Consider the following 23,229-nt stretch of genomic DNA (forward strand, 5'->3'; position numbering starts at 1 on the left):
CCTACACCCATAAACATCCACATGATCCTTATAAGTTCATAGAATCTGAGGATTTGGGGAATTTCAATTTCAATGGGAAAAATTTTGAATTAAATGATTCTAATATTGTACAAATCAAAACTTACAAAAAGTAAGTAAAGATGAGATTAGATTAACACTAATAACTTTAAATACATATATCAAAATATGTTTAGAAATAAAGAGTCTAAGAAATCATTTAGTTGAGTCAGAAAAGCAATAGCTAATCGAACCTTAAGACAAAGGAAAGCAGAAATACAAAAGCAGATGTTAATAACAGAGAAAACACATGTACAGTGGAGAACAACACAGGCAGAAGTTGGTCCATTGACAAGATGGATAAACCTCTATCAAAATTAATCATGAGAGGATGATAGAGACAGAAAACAGACAGAGATGCACAGAGAGAAAATTTGCAAGAGTGAGCACAAGTGCTCAAAAGATAAATTTCAGGAACAAGGAAGGAATGTAATTGTAATATCTATAGACAGAAAAGCTCATCAGAGGATATTGTGAACGACTTATAGCAACAAACATGAAAATTGAAACGAAATAGATAAATTCCTAAGAAAATTGATAAAAGAAATACTTTGAAAAATCTGAAGTCCTCAATCTACTAAAGAAACGTAATCGGCAATTAAAACTCTTCATATAAAGCAGTCTCTAGGTTCAGATAGCTTTTTTGGTAAATTTACCTAAAATGTTAAAGTTGTAAATTTTGCATACACTCTTTGTGGCAGTGGTAGAAGAGTGAATACTTCCCAAATCATTTTATAAGGTCATCACACTCTTAATATCAAAACAGAATGAAGACTCTATGAGAAAATTAAAGACCAATGTCCCCCATGAAAGACAGAAAAGTTCTTATAAATAAAGGTTCTTTTCAGTTGGCATGCTAGCATGGGGCTATAAAATTGACCATGCAAACTGAACTTGATCATCAATAGGAAAAAAATGTGATTTTTCCATGATATTTGTACAGTTTTTATTTTTTTTTTAAGAGAAATTTTTGCTAGAGGGTGCATGCACTCACTGGAGAGATAGACAGAAAATGAGAAATCACCCCCCAGGGAGAATGGCCATACCACAATCTCTTCTCCTCCATTCTCCTCTCAGGATTTTGGGCACACATGCACACACATCTTGTGTGAGTTTTAAGTCAGCAAGTCTGGAACTCTAACTGCAGTCAAGTACATGGACGTCCAGTGACGCAACCATTATGCCATCTGCTATTCCTGACTTTTGCACATTTCAGTCAAAACACTAAAGAGAGTTACTAAGCTGTCTCAGTGTCAACCACAAATTGGTCCATTATGATTTACAACACTAAAAATACTGCAGTAAAGTGGTTTGTAAAAAACTTAACCCAGTGGTGTTTGAGCCATGTTTGCTTTCTTCTTGTCCTATGACACACAACAATAATTTTTTCTAGCTCTTGGTAAGTTATCATATTCTAGTTTGGATTGTAACATTTTACCTTTGTACTTGCAATATCGTGAAATACTTCTCAGAGTTCCTTCTAAGTGAAGTTTTCTTTTTGCTGGCCTCTCTTTCTGTGAGAGCTTCATCTTGCTCATCGCAACCATGTTCCTCACTCATGTCATGAGTTTACGAATGCTAAACCCCTTCACTGAACATCCAGCCTTGAATGGAGGCAGGGTCAGCATTTTTGTGGTTGGCTGTTTTTTCTATAAAGCTGTTGGCATTTGATTCGAATTTCACTTCCAATGCCATCAGTTCAATTCTTTGCTGTATTTTCATATTTATTGGATAATTCTCTCTTTGGAGTATCTAGATTTTTAAAATGTCATGTGTATTATAACTGGGGAACAAATAGGCAACACAACTACAATAGTTACCCCTTCTCAGTGGTTTCACTTACCATAGTTACAGTTACCTGCAGCCAACTGCTGTGTGAAAACATTAAATGGAACATACCAGAAATCAACAATTAATAATTTATTTAAAAACTTTGGCCAGAGAGTATGTGTGCTTATGTGAAAAAGACACACAGAGAGAGGGATACAGAAAGAGGGAAAGTGATAAAGCATGCCCCCAACACACACAGGGAATGATCATGCTGCAATCCCTTCTCCCTTTCTCCCTGCTCTTGGGATTCTGGGTATACATGCACAGGGTGCCCAACGTGTTGAGTTACCAGGTCCAAGACTCGAACTGCACTATTGACCATGTGGGATCTAGCAGCCCTAATCACCACTCCATGGGCAGACCTCCCCAGCCCATTTATGGAAAATCCATACATTTTTAACTGCACACCATTCTGAGTAGTGTGATATAAGCTCACACTATTCTACTTGAACCTGCTTGGGATGTGCATCATCCCTTTGCCCAGTGTATCCACATGTAGGTACACATTACCCGTCTATCAGTCACTTAGTAGCCATCTCATTCAGCAGGTAGACTGTTGTGGTATTGCAAGGTATGTGTTCAAGTCACCCTTATTTTACCTAATGGCCCCTAAGTGCAACAGTAATAGTGCTGACAATTTGGATTTGCCACAGAGAGGCCATAAAGTGCTTCTTTTAAGTGAAAGTTCTGTTTTCATACTAAAAAAAAAAAAAAAAAAAAAAAAAAAAAAAAAAAATCCTACATTGAGGTTAGTAAGATCTACAGAACAGCAGGATATTTTGAGAGCAAGCACATTTGCGTAACTCTTTTACAGTGTGTTGTTATAGTTCTATTTTATTATTTTTAATAAAGGACTGATCCTGGGCCTGCCCATGGTGCGGTGGTAAAGGTGGCTGGATCCCACATGAGCAACTGTGCAGTCAGAGTCCCAGACCCAGAGGCTTAAAAAAACTGCTGGGCATATATATGCAATAGCCAAAGTCTCAAAAGGAAGAGGAATGGAGGAGAGGGGAACCCCCGCAGGCATGAATATCTCCCATGGTGAGTGCTTTCTCACTCTCCCATTTCTCTCTGGTAGGCCCATGAACATTTGGCAAAATGTTAAGAAATAACTTATCACAGATAGGTACATATAGAAAAAAACCCATAGTATCTAAAATGTTTGGTACTGTCTGCAGTTTCAGGCATCCACTGAGGGACCTAGAACATAACCCTCATGTTTTGCTGTTAGTGTGTAAACTGAATAACGGAGTACTGTGAACAGTCAGCAATGGACTTTGAAAGAAGTGACATTATTAGTCACTGATCATGATGAGATCTGTTATTTAAATAGTGATCTGTGAACTAAAAAGCTAGCACTCTGTGTCATAACTCAGTTAACATACCTTGCTAAATGAAATCTGAACTGTGCTGTTGGGGGACTAGTCTGGCTTAACTATTGCATGGTAACTGAAATTTATACAAACTAGAAGTAAGCAAAGCAGAACTAACTACAGTAGTAAAGAAGTATTGGTTTTATTTCTTGATCTGGGTGGTGGTAAATGACTTTTTAAAAAATTCATTGAGAAATTCCAAGCTTTTTGATGCTTGGACAAAATGTTTCTTTAAAAGCCATTAGAATATAATTCAGAATAAAAGAGAAATATCATTTGATCATCTTCAATAGAAGAAGAAAAAGCATTCTATAAAATTCAATACACATTCATAAAGTTAAAAACAAAGCAAACTAGAAATGTAGGCAATTTTTTCAATCTACTGAAGGTTTTACAAAAAACTACAATGAGTATTAGAGCGCAGACTCTTCTTGAAAATAAAGACTTTTTTTTAAGAGAGTTTTTTTTTTAAGCAAGTACAGCGACGTAACCATTATGCCATCTGCCAAGAAATACTTCTGAAAAAATGGTTCAGCATCATGTAAATATTCATAGAACAAGCAAATCTTGACCCCCTATTTTATACCATGTACAAAATAAACTTCAGGTACACTGTATATCTGAATGTAAAAGAAAAAAAAAAGCCTAAAAATTCTAGAATAAAAAGTAGCAGAATATGTATATTTTTTTTAGAGGTTTTTGCTATAGGGCACGTGTGCTCACCAGAAAGACAGAGAGAGAAAGATATACAAAAAGCGAGAAATCACCCCCCAGGGGTGATGGCCACGCTGCAATCCCTTCTCCATTCTCCTCTCTGGATCTTGCATTCACACACATGCCCTGCGAGTTTAAGCCATTGGGTCCGGGACTTGAACTGCGGTCTACTACATGGGAGTCCAGCAACATAGCCATTACACTAACTGCTGGTCCCCAAAATAGCGCAATATCTTCATAAACATGGAATAAGCAAGAATTGAAGACTGGACATAAAAGCAATAGTTAAAATAGAAAAGATGAATGACCTATATTAAAATTTGGAATTTGCATTTATCAAAAGGTATTAAGAAAGCAAAAGGGCAAAGCACAGAGGATACATATGCAGTACATTCACTCAGCAACGGACACATATACTGAAATATAGAACTACATATAGACCAGAAAAAAGCAATCTAAACGACAAATGGGAAAGGTACTTCACAAAAAAAGGATATTAAAAGCATAATTAAATACCATTCTAAGTCCAAGAGAATGATGAAAAGGAAAGGGACTGACAAATAATAACTACTGGCAAGGACATGGAGTTCCTGCAATTTCCATAGCATGTGTGTTGTATGCACTGGTGTAACCACTTTGTAGAAACATTAGACATCAGCTCTTGAAGCTGAACTTACACAAACCCAAGTACTCAGAAATTCCATCCAGACATTTACCCTACAGAAATGCACACACATATCCACCAAAGCACAGACTAGAATAGTTCTAGTGGTGCCGCTAGCTTGAATACAAAACCGAAAGCAACAACAATAAAATGGATAGATAGATTGTAGTATCCTCATAAAACTCAGTAAAATGCAACAATGTGAATAAGCAAACCATGATTTAGATTGATCTCAAACATAGTGTTAACAAAAGAAGCCGGACATAAAATAGCACATAGCATGTGATTCCATTTATGAAATATTCAAAACAGGGCAACAGTAACTGACAAGTGAGTGAAATCAGAACAGTGATTTCGCAGTGACCCTGGCAGGAGGAGGAGATGAGAGAACATGAGGCAGATTTGTTTCTTGACCCAAGTAGATGTGATCTCTTGTGTACTTGGCTACAATTTCTCTTAAGAAAGAAAGAACCTGGCAGGTATACATGACCAACTTAGGAAGATAACCATGAGACAGCAGGAAGTGGGGAGTGGGAAAGGCAAACCGTAGATTGCCAAATGCAGTATGAATTTATACGTGTAAAGAAGATAAAAATGTGAATTGTTATGTACAAAATATATCTATGAATGATTTAACAATGTTTATCTCTTTAGTTTCTTTTTTGCTTTATTTAATTGTAGGATGCTTAAAAAATGAGCATTAGTTACATGTGAGTGCTAACTGCTCTGGTTTTGAGGCGCTCTGTGGTGCAGAAGGACATAGCACTTAGATGAGCAGATCCTTCATCGTCAGTGCAAATGCAATTAATTAGCCTCATTCAACTGGTACTCAAGGAGCAGACTGTGTCCCATTCTCTGTGGAACACTCATTGGGAAAAGGTAAAAATCTGTCCGGTCACCACACAGAGCGCCATTTCTTTCCTGAAGAAGGAACTCCTATTGTTGCCAAACATGTCAACTCTACATTCATGGATTATTTTACTTAACAAACCACACAAAAGGATAATTATCACTTGTCATGTCTTAGGTAATACTCAGTGAGTAAACCTTCAGATCAGTAAGACAAACTCCAACTTACTCCTGTCAATTTTTTTTAGCAAACATCCTTTCAGGTAATCATGCTTTGTGTCATTATAAAATAGTTTAAAAATTTGTCATCCAGACTTATTTTTATACATCATTAAGGGAAAGGAGAGATTTCAGAATCTTTAAGAATTATATTTGAGGGGACCAGCACTTAGTGTAATTGCTATGTCGCTGAACTCCCATGTAGTTGACCATGGTTTGAGTTCTGAATCCGGTGGCTTAAACTCACACCGGCTGTGTGCACGTGCATGCCCAAGATCCCGAGAGGAGAATGGAGGAGAAGGGATTGCGGCATGGCCATCCCCCCTCGGGGGGGGGGTGATTTCTCACTTTCTATCACTCTGTCTCTCTTTGTCTTTCTGGCGAGTGCATGCACCCTATAGTAAAAACCTTTCAAAAAAAAAAAAAGAATTATATTTGAAAATAATGATATCCTTTTAATATTTTTTTTAAATTATACATGCCAAGTACGTAAATGGATATCCTTTTAATTTTTTTTAAATTATACATGCCAAGTACGTATTTACTGCAAATAAGAAACTTTAGAAAATAAAAGCACTTGCAAGTAAAAATTGAAAGCATGCTGAAATATGAAAAAGAGAACGTATGTTCATATAAATATACATGTGTACGCAATCACTAAAGATCGGTGTATATTATTTTCCCTCGTAAGACAAATAGAGAACAGATTTTAGCTTATTTCTTTTGAAAAAATAAGTCTTCTAATGAATGAAGAAGACATTAATTTCATTCTAAGTCAAATAGCCCCATACCCCCATGAAAAAGATAAGGACTTAAAAAAATATGTTCAGATATATAGGCTTAAGAAAAATGACAAGGAAACATTATGTAATCATGTAACGTCATGGTAATAACATCTTTATCCTTGTTATTTTGTCTCACCCAGGTTAGAACCAGAGTAAATGTGCTTAATTATCGTAAGGGGGATTACTCCAGTATGAGGAAGAATCACTTTGGGTGATAACAGCCTGGACTAGAAAGCAGGTGCTCAACACAGCTAGCCACGCATTCTGTTTCCACAGACTGGCATGGATCCCATAGGGCATCTTCTCTGCACACAAGCACGTGAGCATCACTGGCCCACAGGCAACCCGCATGCTCTGCAGAGGACAGGCTGCTCCACCGCCAGCAATTCTGACATAAACATCCTATCTGTTACCATAGACTTATGCTGCGAGGAAATGGAAATGTGTAAATGAAAGAGCATGTTGAATGCATGAATAAATAAAAGCACTATAAAAAAACCCTTTTTATATGTGATATAGAAAAGAACGAGTGCATAGCAAACAAATTGGTAGAGAAGTCATCTTTCACATTATGCAAATGCGGTTTGCTAGGGATATTTTCTACTTTTGTCAGAATGATCCTCATTATTACTTTTACTATGTAGCTAAAAAACTGTGTATCTGTTTTAACAGGAAAGAGTACATAATTACTCTTTGAGTATCTTTTCAAAAGCATCAAAATATGAATTAACGCATAGACTTTTTGTTTTTTTTTAAACGCTTCTTATGTGGTTCCAAAACATGTTATTTGAGGAATGAAGGTTTGGTAAAAAGGATGAGGACATACGTACAAAGCTGGTTCTAAAATATCAGTTATTTACTTTATTTAAAGCAAGCTTCGACTCTGATTATGTTACATAGAGAGTCTTCTGATGCAGAAGAAACATGCAGCTTTACAATGAAACCTAACTTGACGATATTCCATTTTCTGAGGAAAATATCCTCACCCTTGGGGCTGAGATGGAATCAGAAGTACTTCCAACCACAAGTTTTGTCCCTAACAAGAGCAGTCAGCATTGCTCATGGACCTCAGAGCCCTCTTGTTCTATGACCAAAAGCACACCTTTTATCTTAAACAAAACAAAACAAAACCCAAAAAAGGCAATGGCTATTGTATTTGAGATGAAGTGCCATGCTACCAATTTGTGCTAATTTGCTACACTTTTGTCTAAGTCAGCAGAAAACTCACTAATTTCCCCTTCCTCTAGGAGATAAATAAGTCTCCTACTGTGTTCTGGAAGATACCAACACCCAGAAAGACGATGGCAAAAGACATAGGATACTTATTACCAATGACTGATGTTCCCATCTGACCAAATGAAAGTTTTTGCAGCAAAATAATGCAACTGGGAGAAAATTCATTCCTTAGCTTGCTACAACATAACCTAACCTCACAATCCTATCTAGATTGAGGAGTCATTGGAAGCAACACAACTAAATGAAACATGCAATTCTTTTTTCTATTCTCCAACAAATCCCTCAGCTCTGATGGTTAGATGTTTCTCCTGGTAACTAACTAAGGACGTACATTTCCTAGTCTCCCAAAGCATCCAAAGTAGTGATTTGCTCCTGGTTTCCCTTCAGGGCTTCTGTACATTTGACCACCAAGGAACTGACTTCAGCTTAGATCTGTCCTATCAGGAGTAAGAACCGAGGTTAAAGAGTCTAGGCCTTTTACTCTAATGTGAGAAACTGAAGGTTGAGAATAGGGAAATGACAAATTTATTTGCAGGATTCGGACCAGCGCACTAGTTCAATTCTTTCTCATCCCCTACTGGAATGATAAAACCAAACAGTCAAACAAATAGAACATTCTGCACAACAAAAAGTATATTCTCTGTTTTTGCTGGTGTTTTCTATTATTATTCTTATTATTATTAGTTTACCTCTGAAGAGATTATCCAAGTCAATATCTTCTTTTCCTTTGATTTTCAAACACTTTGCCTGCTGTACAAGTCTGGGCAAAGAACAGAAATAAAATCTAGGTTCATTATTCTGTGAGGTAGGAATAAATCATGACAGCAGCACAAATTTAAACAGAAACCGTACGGTAAACAAGAGTGAATTAGAAGGTCTTTTGCTGTGTAGAGCCTTGATAGCATTTTTCTTTAAGATTTTAAAATATACCTTTGCTTAGAAACTCTGACTTGGAAACTAGAAGCTTAAAAGTTTTCACTTCCTCCCCCCTCATTCTATTATAGCAAAAAAATTTCAAAAACTCTCCGGGGAATAATCTCTTCAGATTCTGAGGAGGGGCTATCAGGCATGGTGGGTAATGCTGTGGTAGGTGGGTAAATAATAGTTGTTCCCGATGATTTTAGAGCTTATTATTTTAATCAGAAGATTATAGACATTGTGCTCAAACAACTGTATGAAGTAATTTAGTTACATTACTGAATGTCAGAGAATTAATTAACTTTTAGAATGCTACAGTATACGGTAAGGTTTAATTTTGTAACTCTTTCATCATGGAAATTTATTAAAACCTGAGCCTTACACTTTAAAACGCATTTGAAAGTTTCGAAAGGGAAACTTTTCCAGGACTGCTAATTACCTAGCAATTAATTTTAGGTAGGCATAACTTGAGACGGTTGATTAGCTTATGCGTATATGTCTGTGATTTTAATGAAATGATAATACCTTACTTTGCACATTGCATTTTCTTTTTCCACTTGTCTAGCATCTCTCATCCTACCCTCACTGACAAGCCTTTGAGTTGCTCAGGGGTCTATTTCATTTCCATTCCAGATGAGGAAACTGAATCTGTTACCAAAACTATACCTAAAAACCTAAATCACTTGTATGCCACGAGGTGATTTTATCTATATGCTGTATAAACATGTCTATCACAGTAGAAATACATTCTAATTATATCTCCTAATCATTAAGACTTTTGATCAAAAAGGCAAGGAGCAGAGAAAGGTTTTCAGTTGAAACCCAATCTTTGGACTTTCCAATAAGTCCTACCTGTGGCCATGGTGGTACATGCTAACCACAGGCAGTTAACTGAGGTGCAAAGGAGCTACCGTATCCTCGATGCAGGAAAACCTGGGTTCTTGCCCCAAACCCAGCCTCTCAGTCTGTGATCCGAATTGTTACTGAAATGCTTGGAGTCTTAGCTTCTAGTATGCCAAATGGAGATGGTCGTGCCTCACCAGGCTGTTCTCAGCAGTTAGCGACAGACAATTTAAAAACAGTGTATGTACAATATGTACAATTTTCACTATATTCTCTCTCTCTCTCTCTTTCTCACTATCTTGTTTCCTCATCAGGACTTACTGGAATTCTTGTAGGAAAGAGTAGAAATCACAGAAACAGGGCTTATACCTAACACGCCTACTCATCAGTGTCTGGCGTACAGAGCTGGTCAACATGGGAGCCCAGAAGCACAACACATACATTAAGTAGCAGAGTGTAGCCATTTTGCAATGAAGACGATAGGGATATAAAGAATTTTAGCTCTGCTTGTGTATTTTTGACATATCTTTAGGCATTTGCTCCTTGATTTTACAAATGCTATAAAACTTGGAGTTGACTTTCAAACCGTCTTAAAGCATCACTCTGAAATATATGCTAATGAAGATCTTAGTTCTATCTTAGAAAATTAGAAAATAGAAGCTAGTATACCTTACATAATTTTAATATGGATTTTAAAAAGCAATTTTAAAATAAATCAAATAAATTTATTAGGTGGCTTTTTTTTTTTTAAATGCCAAGCAGAATCTTGTTTTCAGATGATTATATCAGTAGGGAGCTATGCCAAACCAAACCCTGTGAGCAGTTCCGATTCAGTTACTGTTTCCTGAGAACTCCAAGTGGGTACCTTCTGAGGACTCCTAGCTTCCTCATTTCACCTGGTTTCATGCTCGTGAAAACTCTGTAGCGACAGACTTCGTATTTTATAAGTAAAGAAACCGAGGCTCAGAGATACTAAACGACCTCCTGACCTTGGGCATATAGTAAATCCATGGTGGAACCAGTATACTAACGCAAGTCTGGGGACTCCAAATCTAGGTTTCCTTCTACCTGACATATCATCTTCCAAAGTCCTGGGAGAGTTTACTGATCGTTTCCAAATTAGTTGTAAAGGAGAAGATACAGGCAGAGCAAAAAAAAAAGGATAATCAGTAATGGTCCTGGTAGCCGAAGGGACATGGCTTGATGCTGGGCCAGTTGGAGCACTCTGCAGAGGGTGTGGACAGGTCAGGGGTTAAGAGAATGAGGATGGGATGACTGAGGGGGTCCAAAAAAAAGATAATCAGTAATGGTCCTGGTAGCCGAAGGGACATGGCTTGATGCTTGGGCCAGTTGGAGCACTCTGCAGATGGTGTGGACAGGTCAGGGTTTAAGAGAATGAGGATGGGATGACTGAGGGATTCCTAATGGAAGAGAACTAAGATAGGGGAAATGGAGAAACTGGAATAGAATGAATATAAGTGAAATGGAAGGGGAGAAACATTTGGGCACCTGGACAAGCCAATCTTACTTTGCGGGTGGGGGTGGGGAGAGGGTTGAAGCATATGTACAGTGCAAGGAAAGGTGAGTTAACAGAATAAGCTGGAGTCAAACTGTACAGGGTCTTGCAGGCCAGTCTCAAGACCCTATCTTGGGGCTGTGGAAAAAGCCATCCAAGTGTCTATATCCTATACAGGACCTGTAGAAATGTTTGGAAATGACTCAGTATTTTCTTTGTGTTTTAAACGACTTAAGGTCTAAATCTCCATCTAAATCTCTAAGTAATACTGTTTTTCTAATAATTCTTCCTGAAGTTCGACCTATACCTTGTGTAGAGTCATTATAGCTCCAGGTACACTAAACTATCTTCAGAACTTTTGATTAATAGTACTGCTCTGCTGCAGCGTCAAGATACCCACCCGTCTACACTGCTCCAGTTTGGAAAAGAATGTACAAGACTTAAGAGGTAAAATCTGCCACTGGCAACTGATGGTCTCTGCTTGCTGTTGTTTCTTAACTGGCCTCTTCCTTAGGATTTTACTACTTCCAGTTCAGAGCAGGGGCCACCCATCCTCTGACCCTCTTTCTAGGTATCCACTCCTCTTACCAAGGCAGGGTTAGGTCGCTACCATTTCTGTGCTCAATAAGTGGTAAGCCCTGACATCCTGAAATAGATGCCTAAGATGAGGGAAGTAACAGCAATCTTATTTTAATGTGTTGAAAAGGCAGAGGTGTTAAAAAGAGCTTATCCCAAGTCACACAGCAATCAGAAGAACCAGAATTTGAATTTAACTTACATTAGTCTAACTACCCAGACACCTTCTAGAAAAAGAGTTGGCAACCCACAGCCAAGTCACGTCCTGCTCATCACCTGTTTCTGTAAGTGAAGTTCCACTAGCACACAGGCATGCTGTTTTTACTGTCTATGGCTGCTTCCACCACAATGGTCACATCGAGGGTTGCAGCAGAGACCTTACGGCTGGCAACTCTAATATATTTACATTTGGCTCTTTAAAAAAAGAAAAAAAAAGTTTCTGTACCCTGTTATACAAAGGAAAATGTGTGCGAGGTAAAAAAATACACCACATGGAGTTGTTTTATACCTGAGTCTTTCCCCCAGAATTGCCTTAGTGAATGAACTTAGTAATAATGTCTGGAAGATCTTAAAAGGCAACCACTGGGCTCTGACTTCCTTTAATGATTAGCCAAATTCTTCAAGTCCAGCCAACGTTTCTCTGAAGTTTTCCTGTCTGTGGGTGTCACATTTGGCTGAGATGGCTTCTGCTACTGGAAGGTTCATAATCTCCCTGGGGATACGGAGCAGGGTACTGCCAACTTTCACATGTTGCAGGCTGAGAAAGGGGCTGCAATGTGCAAGACCACACAAGAGGAGAGGACTCTGAGTACAGGCAGGAGAAATCAGAAAACTTTTCAGGAAGAAGTGGGTCTACGCTAGGCCTCAAAGCAAGCTTTACTAAGGGCATTGCCGAGAAGGCCTCTGCAGGGAAGGGCACAGCCCTGTGGGAAGGTGAGGCAGGGAGAACTTCTGATGGAATGCGGTGTGTGATGAGGCCAAGAAGTGGAGCTGGGGACCAACCAGGAGGACCACAAAAGCTTCCAATATTTCTGTGTATGTGCATGTGTTTGGATATGTAAATTTATTTATTTATACTAAAGCAGAAGGGATCAAGAACCTGTGAGAGTCTATCAATCTAAAGGATTTGTACAATGTGTTTAGTTTATAAGTGATAGCTAACTAAACCTTCTAAGATGTGGCAGTATAAAGCATTAGTAAATAATGACATAAATATGAATGTGTTTATTGTGGCATTATGTATGAGGAAAAATACTGGAAATCCCTTGTCAGAAGAGGAAATGGGTGGAATTAATTGAGGTATGTCTACAACTACAATATGGAGTATGATTCGGTTACTAAACATAATGCATTGGGTCCATCTGTGTTGATACAGCAGTTCATTCATTGACATATTGCTAAATAAAACAAGTTGCAGGTTAATACTACTTAAAGAGATGAGTGTACGTCTACATTTATGCACACATTTGTGAACGCTGAAATGGTGCAGGGCGTACGTGACAGTCTGTTAACACTGGTAACCTCAGGATGCAGCAGCACAGTTGAGAAGTAGGAGATGGGAAATTAGTAATTTTTAAAAACCTCTCTACTATTTGAATTACAGAATGTGTGTTTTATTATCTTAAAAAAAAATAAATTGGGGCCAGCAAGTGGCATGATGGTTAGGGGCACTGGATATATGGGCCTGGAGGCTTGCTTTCTCCCTTTCTCTCTCTCTTTTACTCTGCCTCTGCTCCTGGTCTGGTCAAATTAAAATAACTGACTAAATAAAGTTAAATAATTCTGATTAAAAAAAAAACTAAGTTATGTTGTTTGATTGAAAGGGACTGGATATATATTTTTAATTTTTTTTCTTTTTACTCATTTGCATTTTCTAATTTTTCTGTAATACACAAGCACTGTTTTAGTAGTGAGAAAAAAATCATAGTAAATATACCAATTTTACTATTTCCCGTGACTGAGAAAGAGTTATTTTAATTCCAAAATAAGTATGCAGATGAGAAAAAAAAAAAACACCCTCTTGAGCTTGGGCAGCAAAGTTTTGTTTTGTGTTGTGTTCTGGGGCACAAGAACACCAATATTTCCATTATCCACAGAACCATGGACATTCTAGAACATGCTGTTCTGTAGCACTTAATTACTCAGAGCCTGGGCCAAGGCAAGACTCCAGAAATTCAGAGATTCACAGTAAATTATAAAATGCCTTATGAAAATCAGCTCAGAAAATATTTTTAAGACTCTATTAAGGCATACCTTGGCTATTTCATAACATTTCAGCAAAACTAAATTTGTTTAGAAATATAAGACAGTAATGAAAGTGCCAAAGGAACAAAAGCAGATAGAATCCAAAGAGGGCTGGGCTCTCTTGGCTCATCACGGTTTTTCTCTACACTCCTGAGCTGATCTTGATGTTACTTACTCCATTTTCAATTTGCAAAATATTCAACAGAGCCCTTCTTTCCCTTAATGGCTTGGCCTGCTTGTGGTCACCACAACTTTCTGACAGGTGGTTGCTGAAAACATTCTGAGTGTCCTGTCACTTCTTGTATGGCACCTGTCACAATCTCAGTTTTTCTCTTCATTTATGACTCACTTTCCTTTTTTCTTCCCCATCTCCATGCTCACTGCCTGAACATATGTCCCACACAGAGATGGAGCTGTTTGCTCACCTCCATGGTGCTAGCACCTAACACACTACTTGGTGCCAGTAGATGCTCCATGAAAATTTGCTGAATGAATGAAGGATGGGTGATGCAATGAGTGCACCAATATGCCCCTGCCACGTCTGCCAGGATGAGAGCCATCCTGCCTGAGTTCAAAAATCTCATCCTGCCACTTACTTGCTTGCTTTTTTAAAATCATTAAGTGATAGCTTGATGAGGCCAAGAATTTTTGTGTTCTGTTCACTGGAGAATTACCAGAGTTTTAATTGGAGCTTCCCAAATGTTGAGTCAACAGGTAAATATAGATGCCAGGGCCTGGCTATGGCCATGACCCAAAACCAGCGAGGTGAGTGTTACTTGGCTATCCATAGGCCAAAAAACTAATTTTGTTGGACCAAATCTTAATTTGGGGGTAGGAAGTGGTACAGAATAGTAAGCAGAGAGCTCAAAGGTTCTACCAGCAATAGATGGTGAGAATCAAATTCTTTGGCTTTAGTCTCCTTTTCTGTGTTTAAGAGGGTGGGTTAGTATTGAGTCTTTTTCCACCATAAAGTTCTAAGGCTACTACCCTTGGCTATAGGCTCCTCAGAGGTGGGATGGTGGGGGGGAGTAGGGTCAGGGGAGCTTCTCTGAATGGCTTGGGAGTCTCCTGGCCAGCCATAACCCTCTATAGACGCAGAAGAGTCTGGGTTGCCTTGTTGTCTTAATCAGCAGTTACTTGGTTGAGGGGCTTAATTTTGCTATAGATGCTGAGTATTATCTCAGACTCAATAACTAAAGATCTAAATTCCTATGTGTTGTGCAGAGGTATGTGTTATATAGAGAACTAGAATTGGTCCAATTGCAAGACTTCAAATGCAGCAATTACAAAAATAGAAAATAAAGATATGAAATTATTATTTCCACAGTCTCTACTATTATTATCTCCACATATCAGGCCTAGTCATGTATCTATACCTATATAAATCTCTACAAACTTACACTGAAAATCTTATATAAACCTCACATTTATGTCCCTTGTACAGCTGAAGAAATTGCAATTCTAAGAGGAAAATGAATATGTAACTGGATTAATCTATTAGATACACTAAGAACCTAGAATGTGAAAAGTAATGAAGAGACAAAAATCAAAAGCATAATGAAAATCGGTCCTCCCCTTTGGTAGCCTGAAACCTTTTTGAGAAAATAAGGTACACAAAACAAGAATGAATAAAGTACACACACACACACACACACACACACACACACACACAAACACACACACAAGCTGCCAAAGTGTGGAATAGACTGAGAGGACAGAGGAGGGTGAGAGCAGGGAAGAAGACTGTCTCTTATGTTACTCTCTGTCTCAGAGCCTGTCATAGTCCCTGACACACAATGGTTGCTCGAAATTGATTTAATAGGTTGAATGCCTACTAATGTTTGAAAATTACACTAGGCTATAGAAATAGAGAAACTGGAAACACAATCTCTAACCGCTAGATGCGCATATAGTTTGGAACTGCTACAACCTCAATACTGGGATGAGCCTTGGGGAAGGAAGAAGATGCAGACAGGAATAAACAAGGTCCAAAGGATGGGAACGAAAGCACAGGAATAAAAACAATATTGCAGTAATGACGGAGAGCAAGTGGGTACACTGAGTGGACTTTTCCTCCCCAGGTGGAGAACTACGGGAAGAACCCAGAGAAAGCCTGAGGGATTAAAGACAATCTATTTCCAAACTTGGAAGTTTGAAAGGTGGAATAACCCACTAATACTGTTATAATTCTGAGAATGGCCTTCATGGAAGGTGTTTATTTTGAAGCTAATTTGAGCAGTGGAAACAAATGTACTTGGTTCACGGTAGTGCAATTTATTATCAGGATAATTAAGGAACTGTTCCACTACGTGCCTTTCTCTCTGATTAACATCGTTGTCTTCAACCATTTTTATTACCAATGTTGGCTCTTAAGAACTACGTAAATTTATAATACGGCAGGCACCAGGAATAACAAAGCAAGCTTTACTGGGCATTTTCTTAATAAAATTGATTGAATAGGACAGATATTTTAATGAATGGTGGTGCTATGAATTGTGTGAATTAGAATATGTTGAACGCTGAGTTGGAGAGCCAAAATAAGCTATTAAAGAACACTTAAGGGGGTGGAAAATGTCTAAAATAATGGTTCTCCTCAGGCCTGGGGAAGCCAGCTAATAGATAATATAGGGAGGGCAGTTGTATTCCAAAGTAATTTTCTTTATGATCACAATGCTTTGATGACTGTAATTTAATCCTCTTGTTGCAGGTAGAAGCCATTAGTATTTTACAAAAAAAAAAATGTATAAAAGGTAGAAAATGCATATGGTATAAATAAGAATAAACAGTTTTGGGGAAAAATGGTAAAATTCTTTCCCTTCAGTGGTTCTACTTTTATAAAATGAGAAACAAACGCTCCCCAAGATAACCTGGAGAATCCTAGGCTGAGATAGAAAGTGACTTAAACATAAATCCAGCCAAGACTTCCAAAGCCTTGACCTGCCATTCCTTTGCTAACTTCATGTAGTTGAAACATGCATGAGGTTTTGCATGTGGCAGTTCTGCACTCACATTCCTACTTTTCTACTGCTTTAGCTGTGTGATCTTGAATACCGCCCAGCCTCTCTGAACCTTCCAGTGCCTACATGATAAAATCAGAACAAGAAAACTTACCACATAAAGGGCTGTTAATGAGAATGAAATCAAATTAACAAGATGAAGTAAGTAAATTGTTTAGCACAATGCTTTGCAGCCCCAGTAAGCTATTGGCAGGGAATAGTTACTACTGTTGAGCTTTCTAGTGGTGTTAGTAGTAGTCGATTGTACTAGAAACCCACTAAATTTAATCATAAGACTTATGTCTGGGATCACGGATCAGCTATTACTAAGGGTCTCTCTTTCCTCACCTAAATGATAATGCTATGATGACAATGTTTGTTTTGCATAAATCACAAGATTATGGGAAACTTCAAAGATAATGTGTATAATCTTCTAAACATATTAAAGGTATCCCCTCTCCAAGAGTATATACCCAGTGAAATAACTCAAATATAAGCCCATTTGCCTCCATTTAATGAATCACCATATAATATCACTCACTGTATCAGCAGAAAGAAAGAAAGAAGAAGTATCTCTATATTTTTCAGAAATAGTAACCAACTGTAAGTCATACTCTGTAGTTACTATCACCTGTATATTTACTGTCAGGAAGGTAAATCTTGTAAACAAGTAGTAGTATATAATCTACTCAAATTTAAAATGCAGCCCTCCACTAAAAAAATAGGGAACATAAATGGGTGATTTCAACTACTCAATCATGCAATAAAGACATCATAATCCCATCTACAAAGATGAATATAAGAGCAAACATATTTTATAAAAATAATTATAAAACTGAGATGCCATTAAGAAAAAAAACAAGATTTTCTAAATTTCTGGATAATGTCTGATTGACTTTGAAATAATATCAAAAAAGAGTTCATTTCACATTTTACATCTAAATTGCAAGAAGTCTGGAATTTTTTTTTTTTTTTTTTTGGAGAGGTTTTTGCTATAGGGCATGTGTACGTGCCAGAAAGACAAGAGAGAGATAGAGAGACAGAAAGAGAGAAATCACTCCCCGGGGGTATGGCCACGCCGCCATCCCTTCTCCTCCATTCTCCTCTTGGGATCTTGGACACGCACGCACATGTGCCTGGCGTGAGTTTAAGCCACCAGGTCTGGGACTCAAACTGCAGTTGACTACATGGGAGTCCAGCGACATAGCCATTATGCCAACTGCTGTTCCCAGAAGTTTGGAAATTCTAAGGTGACAGTTGATGCTTGTAAAAATAAATTATAGATGGCCTGCCCAGAGCTCAAGATGAGTGGAGTATAAAGTGTGGTTCTCACGTTCACTACTTTAAAGCACCCACCCTTCCAAGCCTGGATAGGAGCCAAGTGAAAAGTATTTTTCCACAATATGCAGAAGAAAAGAGAATATTTAAACATTCTTCTCTACCTGTATCTAATAGCTTGCGGTTTCAAGAACAAAGATCTGTAATAGAGGAATAGGCAGCTTCAGGAAAGTATTACAAGTAAAGAGTGGGAAAGTTAAAATGTATTTTATGTGTGCATAATTTGCCTACATATTACTCTTTGTTGATTTTCTTGATCTCTCCTCCACCCCACCCTGAAATTCAAGACCATGAACAGGATGTGAGGGAGACTGAGGAGATTCAGAGGGGGCCCAGCTGCTAGTACTACCGATCTTTTTTAAACATGACTACAATGACTGGTGAAAAAACACTAGGTGGGGACTGGAGTGCAAGGACGGCTTTGGTTTTGAGACCTGAATGCAAAAGAAGGTTTCAGGATTCACCAAGGATGTGTTCTATAGGACTCTTCCGCTCCTCCAGCTGTTCAAACAGTTCTACACCTAAATGAAATAGGATTTGGCTAAATAAGATCATCCATGATAGTTCAGTTTGATTAGCAGTTAACATTCCCTACTCTTCCTATCCACAGTAATTATCTGACATATCAATATTTCAGTACACAGTCTCTTAAAAAATGGTAAAATACATAATAATATATTGAACATTACAGGGAAATTCCTAAGGTGTTCAAGATAAGAGAGGCAATATATCTGTGAATAACTAACCTCTAAGAAAGTCCAACAGCATAGTAATCTTATTTAAGAGGCTCAAAGTTCTATTTCGTTTCTGTGACTTTTGACATTGACAGTCTAAAAATATTTATGGGAGAGACTGTGTTTCTATTTAAAAAAAAAAGTACAACAGAGTATATAGCAAAATGAATAGGGAGAACAGACGTACTGGTCTCTGGTTCTGGAATAAATAAGCACTCTTATTTGGAAAGCAGTTTCAAAAAAAAAAAAAAGAAAAAATTCTCTCAATCAGGAAATGGAAAGGATGTTCAAGTTCTCAACTACTTAAAGTTGTAAACAGTGTGGGTGTGAAAAAGGCAGTAAAGAACAACTAGACCCTGTGAAGTTTCAACAAGAGGAGTGGGTGTATAACAAATAATAAAAATGCAAGATACAGCTACAAAAATAGAGAGGCATGGGTATCCATAGGAAATAGATCATGCAACAGAACAGAGTGAGTCTGCAGTCATGTGCACAGCGATCAAAACCAAAATAAGCTACTTAACAAAAATGAAATGTCACCCAAATGCTCTAAAGCAGCATTTGCATGGAAAAAAAAAAAGATCAAAATCCACATTCTGGGATAAAATCCATGTGAAAAGTGTATTCTGCAAGCCAAATTCTCCCAACGAACAGGTGTGCCTTGGGAGTGAAGGAGTTACCGCCCCTGCTGAGAGGGAGGGGTAAATAGGCAGAGCTATTCTAGTGGAAAGTGTACCTACAGAGAGGCCTGTGCTCATCATTTTACACATGCTGAGTGGAAAGAACAAGGCCCTGATGTCTAAGAGAAGCAGCCCATTCAAAGCTCAAAGACGCAGGGCTAAGCACCTCAAGACCTTGAAGGTAATTGCCTTCTGCCACAGAGGGGTCTGGAAAACGCCCACTTCTCACTTGCTTGGTCTAGCCTTTCTTAACTCAATCTGTCTGGTCTTGTTATTTACTTAGTGCAAGATTTTCCTGTGTTTATAATTCCCCAAATGGAGTATGAAGCTCTTTGGAGAAAAGATGTTATTTAGATGAACTTGTTTGGAGTAAAAAATATCAACTAAGTTTGCATTTGTAGCCCCTTGGAAAATAGATGTACATAAATAAAAATTAAAAACTGGTACTTAAAATTGTAAGTTTGTATTTTAAAAAGGATGATGTGTTATTGATAAATCAAAATGAAAACTGCTCGTAGTACAAAGGAATCGTATCTGAGGTATGTTTGGACTAAAAATGACAAAGACAAGTAACAGGAAATCCTGATCACTAAAGAAATACAAATACTTGACCATGTGCCAAAAGAGATAACATCTACGACACAATTCCAAAGGATAAAGACATTTTCAAAATAAAAAGGCATCTTTTAGAATTGTACAAATTAGATATGCTTTCTATTGCTTATGTATGATATGCACATTCAGAAAAAGGCCATTCAAACATTTAAAGATGCAGCCATAGAAATATTGCAAAAATGAAGATCAAGCCTTAGATGAATTCTGTGAACTGGTGAACATAATATTTGTAAATAAAAAGAATTATTTGGAAAAAATATATAAGGAACTACTATTATTAACACATTTGTTCTTTTACTATATTTTACATGGTTACTTTCTGGTTCACGTTTTCAAGAAGTTTCTTACCTGGGCTGGCTGTTCACCTTTTCATGATTCCCAATGAAGTTTAAACTACAGAGGTTTTTTGATTTTGAATGTGAACAGTCTGATTCCAAATTTGCCTGTGCTTGTTCTCTCAGACGATCCTGAAGTGTTGCCTCCTTTTTCAAGTTCATGTCCGAGTACGGGCAGCCAAAAGCGCTGGTTTGTATAAAAATGCGAGCACAGCTGTCAGTTTACAGTGATAAATCAGGAGTCCATTGTCACTGGAACAGACTCACATCTAATATTTAAAAACCGAATAGAGACATTCTTCTCTTACTGAACACACTCATGTAAGTTTCTTTTCATATTGACGTTTAAGAAAATCTCAGGTTCTAGAACCACGGACATGGGTCAGCCGGCTCTCTTAGGTAGATTCATCAGCACATGTGGCATTTACAATTTTAAAACTTAAAAAATAAAACACAATCTAACGATAGGAAAGAGATGTGTGTCTAATGGAGCATGAAAATGTCACAGAATACTTGATTCCAAATTTGAGCTATCCAATATTCATGCCTTGGTTTGGCTACCTAGATTACAAAACTGTGGATAACTAAAAATATTTATCAGCTTCAGAGACTATTACGCTTTCATGTATTAATATTCATGAATCCAGGATCACCATATCGGCTTTTCTGACACTTGCTAGGAAGTGGTGCTTTGGAAATAAAGGAACACCTCGGAGGTGGAAGAGGAGAGACTTTAGCCCAGGCCATCCAACTCTCTTGCCCCTCACAACAGCCTAGGATGAATTTTGAATCTTGGATTCTGTTGGAGCCTAACAACAGGCTGTGGACAGAATGGTCTACCAGGGAAAATGACCTGTTTCCTTCTACAGCTGATCCGTTGTCTCCATCACATTCTGTGCCCATGCCCCTATCTCCAAGGGGCCCCAAACTGCTGCTGCCAGGAGTAAGGCAACCACTTCCAGGGAAAATGCAGATGTCATGGGTCACCTGTCCACTGCTCTGGGGAAGATATTTCATGCCTGAGCTTCTGAGTTTCTCTCATGGGAAGTGGGAAAAGCAAATCCAACTCAAGGATTACTGTGACCATGAAAATCTCTCTCTCTCTTTCTTTCACACACAGACAGATACAGACACACACGAATACACAAACACACCGCTGCCTTCATTAAATGGTAGCTACTATCGCCATCACAGTGTTATACTCAGTTGTATTTGGGAGAGTATGTGGTCAAATGTACAGACATAGAGGCAATTGGTTCGTCTTCAGAAATTCACTTAATTCATTGTAAATTCATTGATACATGGTACATAAGTTCTTTTTGAATACACTGAAGTTTTCTTTTATTATTTTAAGGTTGGAATAAAGTCAGGTACTGATGTTGATTTTCCTCTCTTTTAAACTGGACTGAGGTTTCCTGGGAGGGCTTATAAACAATCTAGCCCTTGGAAGACTTTAGTACCAACCTACATCCAGAATAGACTTCTGGAATTGAACACGCAGTGGGTAGGATGACACTGTCCTGGCTGATTCATGACAGGGTGGAGTTGTGCTGGCATCATGGTTGATCAACAACTGTGTATGTATAGGAGTGCATGCATAGTCTGTAATTTATAATCATTAGCATTGTTCTACTGATTTATCCATCTATTCAGTTATAGTAACTGACCATCTGCAACATACGAGGCACTTTAGAGAATATAATCTAGAAGTTAAGACATCTGTACCAATAAATATAACTTTTAATGAGAATAAAAAAGCTATTCCCATTGAGTGTATACTATAGACCCATTATAATATACACACACACATACACACACACACACACATATATATTATTTCTAACATTTATTGCTAAATACCTAACAATAGTAGTAACATTTATTTTATAGGTTAAAAAATGCACTCATATAGAATAAGGAACTTTCCCAAAATCTCTGCTTGATACTTTCTTGAGAAGACTCAAAATAGATCACTTAATTATTAGCAGCAGTCAGGTGGGCAGAAATGAGACCAGGTTTGTAACACCATAGAAAAGAAGCTCATAGGAAACCCCAGCATAAGTCTTGTACAGAGAGCACCACAGGCAGGTATTTCAAGTTAAAGCAGCACTTGGTTTGCTCCGGTTTAACAGCTAGGTAACACATGTCAGCAAATGAGAAGAGCCCTATAAGAAAGTGCTGTTTCCGAGAGCAATGGAGCAGGAGCCAACTTTTTATGCTGTCGCATTTGAGATTTAAGAGAAACTTTAGGAAGAGGGTACTGAAGATAAAAGTGTAAGGCCAGTTCTATGGCCTGGTGGTCTAGGCAGCTGGATCCCACATAGCCAATGGTGTGGTTTGCGTCCTAGTCTCTGCGACTTGAAGAATACACTAGGCCACTGGGCACACGTGTGTACAGGCCTGTACATGCCCATAATCCCAAAGGAGTTATAGCATGATTATGCCCAAATGGTGGGGATAGTGCTTTGTCCCTCTCCCCCTCCCCACTGTTTCTCTCTGGCAAGTTCAGGCTTCCTCTGGCAAAAAAACAAACAAACAAACAAAAAACAAGTTGAAAGGCATAGGTTAGTCTAAGTAAGGCTGACACCTTGTTTTGTTTTGAGGTACAGCTGAGTTTTTATTAAGATATTTAAAAATATTTTCTAGAGCTAGTTCCATGGTACAGTGGTAATGCACTGCTTAGAAGAAGCTAGATCCCACGTGATCA

At 38.0% G+C, this 23,229-nt stretch overlaps 1 protein-coding gene across 1 annotated transcript in view; it reads right to left on the reverse strand.

Annotated features, from left to right (window-relative positions):
• Positions 1–23,229, reverse strand: part of L3MBTL4 (L3MBTL histone methyl-lysine binding protein 4) — a 494,670-nt gene that overhangs the window by 108,619 nt on the left and 362,822 nt on the right. The window contains exons 15-16 of the mRNA XM_006164002.3: positions 20,536–20,709; positions 8,417–8,487 (exon numbers count right to left, since the gene is read on the reverse strand). Of these exons, the coding sequence (XP_006164064.1) occupies positions 8,417–8,487; positions 20,536–20,709 (245 nt within the window). The remainder of the gene's footprint in view (positions 1–8,416; positions 8,488–20,535; positions 20,710–23,229) is intronic.

Source organism: Tupaia chinensis, unplaced genomic scaffold (assembly GCF_000334495.1).
Source record: "Tupaia chinensis unplaced genomic scaffold, TupChi_1.0 Scaffold143584_1, whole genome shotgun sequence".
NCBI lineage: Eukaryota > Metazoa > Chordata > Mammalia > Scandentia > Tupaiidae > Tupaia > Tupaia belangeri.